Genomic DNA, 7,732 nt, shown 5'->3' with positions numbered 1-7,732 from the left:
TCTCTCTCTGCCCCTCCCCTACTTGCACTGTCTCTGTCTCTCTCAAAAACAAATAAACTTTAAAAACATTATAATAAAGAAAAAGAAAGGAGACTGGTTTAAATTGGATTCTGTTTGTTTTTTTTTTTTTTTAAGGTATTTCTGATCTCTGCTGAGTGGAAAAAAAAGTTAATTATGGAATACGAGTACATTCCTACATCAAGGAATGGTAGGGCTTTCTGAGGTTTAATGACTATGGTAATAAAATGTGTGTTCTTCAAAGTACGGTAAGCACTTAGGTTCAGAAAATATTTTCCCAAATACTCTTTGGATGTAAAATGAGAGATCAGTTTGTCCTGGCATAGGTACATTTGGGAGGGTTAATGCTTCTGGCTTAAAGAAACTCCCCCAGGGAAACACGACCTGCCTAGGGTCTGTGATGATGGCAATTGATCATTTAGAAGCATTACAATCAGAAGAAAAACAAGTGTAGGAAGAAATGTGGTGTGGAACAGTCAGAAATCATCACCCTACACAAGAGCCTTCCAGTTTCTATGCAAGATGAAAACTCTCTGTCATTTGAAAAGGCAGGAAAACAAACATTCTAACAATGAAAGTTCTGAAGTTTTTTTGTTTGGGAAACTGGAAAATAGCACCCAAGTTCTTTTAGAAAGATCACAGTCACAAAAGACCTATAGTTTGGAACAACAACATGAGCAAAAACTGGGCTTAAGTTTATTTACTTGAGTAACATTTCACATTTAGTAAAAAAAAAATTTCAAGGACATATTTTTATTTTTTTAGTACATACTTTGCAAATGCAGGATAAACATGCAATTCCCTGCTGCTACCTAGAGCTGAGAGTTAATTAAGTTGAAAAATAAAATAAAATTAGACAGACCAAAATATCTCATAGAGTGAGTGGTGCTATGAATAAAAGAAGAGATATTAACCTATTTTCTTCATGAAAATGAAAACTTAGTTGGGGGTCAAACTATGTTGACCTCGCTCTGATAGCTCTCACTTTTGCTAAGCACAGTAGGTATTTGTTGTTTTGGAACATCTGGATGTCAGGCACTCGTTAAGGGGACTATATATTGGATATCTGTTGTTGTTTCTGTTGTTTTCATCCAGTTCTAGTCTGTAGAAATAGTATTCCAATTCTGCTCTGGAAAGCCAGCCCTCCCCGCAGTCTGAAAGCCAGCCCTCCTCCCCCTCCTCCCCACATGCTTCAAGTGAACCTGAATCCACCCAGGGGCTCCCAGGCAGTGGTATGTGACCAGGCTAAGCTAATCAGTACAATTGACTTCCCCTGACAACAGTAACTGGATCAGGAAAGACACATGATCCAAACTGGACCAATCAGGGTATAAAAGACTCAATTCAAAAAAATTGATGAGTGACCTGGACCTTCCTGGATTCTTTCTCAAAAGATGTGAATAAATGTTTATAGCAGCAGTTTCAACAATAGCCAAATTATGGAAAGAGCCTAAATGTCCATCAACTGACGAATGGATAAAGAAGATGTGGTTTACATATACAATGGAATACTACTTGGCAATGAGAAAGAATGAAATCTGGCCATTTGCAGCAATGTGGATGGAACTGGAGAGTATTATGCTAAGTGAAATAAGTCAGGCAGAGAAAGACAGATACCATATGTTTTCTCGCATGTGGATCCTGAGAAATTTAACAGAAGACCATGGGGGAGGGGAAGAGGGAAAAAAAGTTACAGAGAGGGAAGGAGGCAAACCATAAGAGACTCTTAAAACTGAGAACAAACTGAGGGCTGATGGGGGGTGGGAGGGAGGGGAAAGTGGGTGATGGGCATTGAGGAGGGCACCTGTTGGGATGAGCACTGGGTGTTGTATGGAAACCAATTTGACAATAAATTATATTAAATAAATAAATAAACCGTATATACAAGGGCAAAAAAAAAAAAAGGTGTGAATAAGAATAGAGCCACTGCTGAGGCGCCTGGGTAGCTCAGTCAGTTTAGTGTCTGGACTCTCGATTTTGGCTCAGGTCATGATCCCAGGGTCATGGGATTGAGCCCCACACTCAGCATGGAGTCTGCTTAAGATTCTCTCTCTCTCTGGGGGACCTGGGTGTCTCAGTTGGTTAAGCATCCAACTTTGGCTCAGGTCATGATCTCATGGTTCATGGGTTCAAGCCCCGTGTTGGGCTTTGTGCTGACAGCTCAGAGCCTGGAGCCTACTTCAGATTTGTGTCTCCCTCTCTCTCTGCCCCTCCCCCATTCAAGCTCTGTGTCTGTCTCTCAAAAATAAATAAACATTAAAAAATTAAAAAATCCTCTCTCCCTCTGCCCCTCCTCTAAAATAAAAAAAAAATTAAATTTAAAAATTAAAAATTAAAAAAAAAAAAAGACTAGAGCTACCGCTATAATGCATTGCTGGTAGGAATGCAAAAGGTTATGGCCTTAGAGAGGGGAATTCAGCAATATCCAGTGAGGCTGAAAACAGAATGCAATTTATAATCTGTGGTTTTCTTTTCCTATAAAAGATGTTACTGGGACAATTAGTGAAACTGGAAGAAGATATGTGTGGATTAGCTGATATTGTATCAACTTTAATATCTCGATTTTGATCATTGTATTTTGACAATTGTATTGTGGTTGATATTCTTATTTTTAGGTAATACACACTTAAGTATTTAGATGTAAAGGGTCATCACATCTGCAACTCATTCAACCATGGTTCAGAAAAATTACATTATGCACATACACACTTACACAGATAATACATTAGAGAAGAGGACAAGACAAAGAATGGTAAAGCAAATGGAATAAAAAGTTAGCAACTGAAGAATCTGGTTAAAGAGTGTGGTGTAATAAGAAATACATTTGGTCTTGGGGTGTCTGGGTGGTTCAATTGGTTAAGCATCAGACACTTGATTTCAGTTCAGGTCATGATCTCACAGTTCACGGGATTGAGTCCTGAGTCCAGCTCTGCTCTGGGCATGGAGCCTGCTGAAGATTCTCTCTCTCTTCCCCTCTGATCCTCCCCCACACGTACAAGTGCTCTCTCTCTCTCCCTCTCTCTCTCTCTCTCTCTCGCTCAAAATAAAAAACTTAAAAAAAGAAAGAAAGAAAGAAAGAAAGAAAGAAAGAAAGACAGACATTTGGTCTTTGTCTGTGGCTCCTGTCACAGAGCTTCTAAATTCTTGCCATTTTGTCATTCATAAGGAGCCCCTCTTGAGCACATCTGAGTTTATTATGCTAATAAGGTGACTTAGGCTGGGCCCCAAAGATAGCCTCAGGATGGAGCTGGTCACCAGAAAGAACAACTAAATAGAGGGTTGGAAATTTCAGCAACACCCACCAACCTCTGGAAAGATGAGAGGGCTGAGGATTAAGCTCTATAAAAACTTTTTTTTTAATGTTTAATTTGGAGAGAGAGAAAGCATGCATGGGGGAGGGGCAGAGAGAACGAGGGAGACAGAGTCCCAAGCAGGCTTCGTACTGGCAGTGCGGAGCCTGATGTGGGGCTCGAATTCACCAACATTGAGATCATAACCTGAGCCGAAGTTGGGCATGTAACTGACTGAGCCAGCCAGGTGCCCCTTATAAAAACTCTTAAACAAGATTTGATGAGCTCAGGGTTGGTGAAAGCATCCATGTAGTGGGATGGTGGTGCCTCTTAGTTCCATGGAGACAGAAGCTCTTGCCCTCGGGACCCTTCCACATCTCACCCCACATACCTCTTCATCTAGCTATTTGCTTATTGTTTATAATAAACTAGTAAATGGAATATATGTTTCTCTGAGTTCTGTGGGTGACTCTAACAAGGTAATTAAACTTGAGAAGAGGGTCATGGGGACCTTCCATTTATAGCCAGTTGGTCAGAAACAGGTGAATTGTGATTGACTTCTGAAAACAGAGAAACAGTCTTGTGGGACCGAGCCCCTCACTGTGGGATCTGACACTATCTCCGGGTAGACAGTGTCAGAATTGAGCTAAATTGCAGGACACCCAGCTGGTGTTGCAGAATTGTTTAATGTGTGTAAAAGTGTCAGAAGTGAGATGCAGTAGTAGTGTCAAGAGTAAAGAATGCACACAGGAAGTGAGTTTTCCTTTACGGAGGGTATAAAGGAATTCTTTACTCTTCTTGTAACTCTTCTGTAAATCTGTAATTATGTCAAAATAACATTTACTGAAGAAAAAGAACAGGATGGGGAGGAGGAAGTGGCAGAAGAAGAGGAGGAAAATGAAAAAAGTTGCTGTTGGCAGCCATCTTAAGCCATGCTGGGAAAGGCTGTCTCAGAATGGAACAGACTCAGAGGAAGCAGAGCCATGAGGTAGATCTGGGTGACTTTGTGGCAGCCCTACATTAAGCTTTAAATTAGTTAATCTGTTCTTCCCCCTTTAGTTTTCAGCTTATGTGAGTCAAATAATCCTGTTTCATAAGACTTGCTCATGAAATATGTAATAATTCACCACATTCCAGTCGGAAACTACTACACTTCTTATGTTTTCTTTTCTTCTTATTTTTTAAGTTGTTTTCATTCCTAAATAAACAATGAAACTACACAACAGAGTTCAAAGAAGCTACACACTTTGCTGACTTCCATACATATATATGGAAGAGGATGACAGAAATTACTTAGAGAAACACAACCATCAAGAATTACATGACCAACTCAACTACAACACAAAAGCAAGTGACTTGATTTAAAAATGAGCTAAGGACTTAAATAGAAATTTCTCCAAAGAAGAGTGAGCAAAAGATGTATGAAAAGATGCTCAACATCACTAATTATTAGGGAAATGTATATCAAAATGTATATCAATGAGGGACACCTGGCTGGCTCAGTCAGTGGAGTGTGTGACTCTTGATCTCAGGGTTCCAGAAAACCCTGTGCGTTCCAGTCCCATGTTGGGTGGAGATTACTTAAAAATAAAATCCTTAAGAAAAATTTTAAAACTAGAGTGAGATGTCACCTCACACCTATTAGGATGGCTACCATTAAAAACAAACAAAGAAAGAAACAAACAAAATAACAAGTGTTGGTGAAGATGTGAAGAAATTGGAATCCTTGCACACTGTTGGTGGAAATGTAAAATGGTGCAGCCACTGCAGAAAATTGTAAGGCAGTTCCAAAAAAAAAAAAAAAAAGGCACAAACATAGAATTAGCATATGACCCAGTATATATCCTAAATAATTAAAAGGAACTGAGTAATTGAAGAGTATATATCCAGCATCTTGAAGAGGTATTTATACACTCATGATCATAGCAGCATTGCCTACAATAGCCAAAAGTGGAAGAAGCCCAAGTATCCATCAACAAATGAGTGGACAAACAAAATGTGGAATATTATTCAGCCCTTAAAAAGGAAGGAGATTCTGACATGTGCTAAAACATGAATGAACCTTGAGGACATTATACTGAGTGAAATAAGCCAGTCACATAAGGACAAATACTGTGTGACTCCACTTAGATGACATACCTAGAGTAGTCAAGTTCATAGAAAGAAAACTACAGAAAGTACAATGGAGGTGGGGGGTGCCAGGGGCCAGGGGCCAGGGGGAGGGGATAATGGGGAGTTAGTGGTTAATAGGTGCAGGTTTCAGATTTGCAAAATGAAAACATCTCTAAGGGTGGAAGATGTTGGCTGCACAACTATATGAATGAACTTAATGCCACTGAAATGTATATTAAAAAATGGTTAAGATGGCAAATTTTATGCTGTTTTTTTTTTTACCAGAATAATAACAATTAAAAAAAAAAAGAGTTATAAAGACAAAGAACTTGCTGTAGGACAGACTAATTTACGTAATTGGGGCAGAAAATGGCTACCACAAAAAAATAAATAGATGACCAAAGGAAGTGAAAATTTATAAATCCTAAGGAAAAGTAAATTTATTGTAAAAATCTGAGATAAATCTATGTAGAAAATGTAGCAGAAAGTCAGAAAAACTTGAAAGGTATTTTGTCCCTGAGACATTGGTGCTCTAAGATTGTAAGCAAAGGATTACTAAATATGGATCCCTGGGCATAGATTCTCTTTGTTATTCTAGAAGTTCTAGGAGAGATTACCTCCTCCAACATACTCCTCCAATCTTCCCATTGATGCCTAAAATTGCAGTCTTTGAGGTTTATTACTTTGATATAGGTTTTTTTTTTTTTCTCCTCTGTCCTAACCTTGGCCCTAAATTCCAGCACTACATTACAAAAGCCCATTAAACATTCTTCACCAGTTCTTCAAACCAGTATGTCCAAATGAATTATCTTCTCTTCAGAAGTCACTCCCTTACTTCCTGCCATTTCTGCCAATCACTTCCCTTTTGCCCCCAAATCTTGGAGTAATTTTTCCTCCTCCATCTCCTGTGCCCTTGTACCCACTTGGTGATTCAGTCCTGATATGTCTCCCTCCCTGACTCTCATTACGGTCCCTTCTTTCCATCCTCATTACCACTTCCCTCTGTCTATTCACTCCTAGGTTGCTGTAGCAAATCCAAACTGGCTCTCCTCATCCAGCCTCTCCCCTGCCTTATAAGAGGAAGACTAAACACATGTTGACAAGCACCAGGAAAGCAGGAAATAAGGAAGGAAGGGAGAGAAGGAGGGATGGAGGGAGGATAGGAGGAAAACAATATTGGAAAAATTTCAAGAACTTGAAGATAAAATCAAAAGATTCATCATGAGACTTTTTTCCCCCACGTTCATGTGGCCCCAGGGTCAGACTATAAGTCTGGGGGACAGAGTCATGGCAAGACATGCATTTAGAAAGTTTCTTCCCCTCTTTGGCCGAGTTTTAGTTGAAAGGAATGCAGCTGAAACTGTAACCAAAGGTGGCATTACACTTCCAGAAAAATCTCAAGGAAAAGCATTGCAAACAACAGTTGTAACTGTTGGATGGAGCTCTAAAGGAAAGCGGGGAGAGATTCAATCAGTTAGCATGAAAACTGGAGATCGAGTTCTTCTCCCAGAATACAGAGGCACCAAAGTAGTTCTAGATGACATGGATTCTTTTGTAGAGACTGTGACCATTCTTGGGAAGTATGTAGACTGAAATGAATCACTGAAATGGCATCGAATGAAGCTGCCCATTCCAGTGAAGTTGTGAGATTTTTCATTAGACAAATAATTCTCATGTCTCTCTTTTATAATAAACCAATGGTGTTCAAAACAAACAAACAAAAAGATTCATGAAGAGAAAAATATAAAAGCTACATTCCTTAACAAATTCCATTCCTCAAACACAATCCTTGTACAGATATTTTTATATATTTCCCCCACAATTTCCTAAGCTTATAATAGACACTTCCTAATAGTCCAGCCAGACAACAGTTTATGAATCCTTATAATTAAATAAAGCCTAGAAGAATCAGTTCCAATATCTAGAACATAGTGTGGGATTTTCTGTCAAAAAATCTCTCCAAGAACTACCAGCCTTTTAGAAGACAGGATGTCTTAATAGGGTCATTATACAAATATTATTGTTTAATAATAATTTTATAAGTTCTGATCTAAATTTGTTCTCTGTATCATCAGACTGACCCTTAAGTAAAACTTGAGGGAAACGGAAGTTCAGCTCAAGAGAAGAAAAAAATCAACAACAATAGTGTCTACAGCACAATAGGCTGACTCAAAGGAAAGTAATCTGTCCCTCACTGGGGTAGTCAAGCTAACACAGGATGAGTATTTGTCAGGAAATAGTAAAATGGATTTAAGCATTAATTAATGGAGAGAAATAAGTGAACTCCTTATTCAACGGTTTCTCAAACCAGC

General features: G+C 38.9%; 1 protein-coding gene across 1 annotated transcript; it reads left to right on the top strand.

The window, feature by feature from the left end:
• Positions 1 to 6,707: 6,707 nt before the first annotated feature.
• On the top strand, positions 6,708 to 7,013 carry LOC109267900 (10 kDa heat shock protein, mitochondrial-like). Its single transcript, XM_053898329.1, has one exon. It carries the CDS (start codon positions 6,708 to 6,710, stop codon positions 7,011 to 7,013), a length of 306 nt encoding a protein of 101 aa, XP_053754304.1.
• Positions 7,014 to 7,732: the final 719 nt, after the last annotated feature.

This window comes from Panthera pardus, unplaced genomic scaffold (genome assembly GCF_024362965.1).
Source record: "Panthera pardus isolate Hobbes unplaced genomic scaffold, ASM2436296v1 HiC_scaffold_8, whole genome shotgun sequence".
Classification (NCBI taxonomy): Eukaryota; Metazoa; Chordata; class Mammalia; order Carnivora; family Felidae; genus Panthera; species Panthera pardus.
The sequence above is the reverse complement of the archived record's forward strand: the minus strand, read 5'-3'. Positions and strand labels throughout refer to the sequence as shown.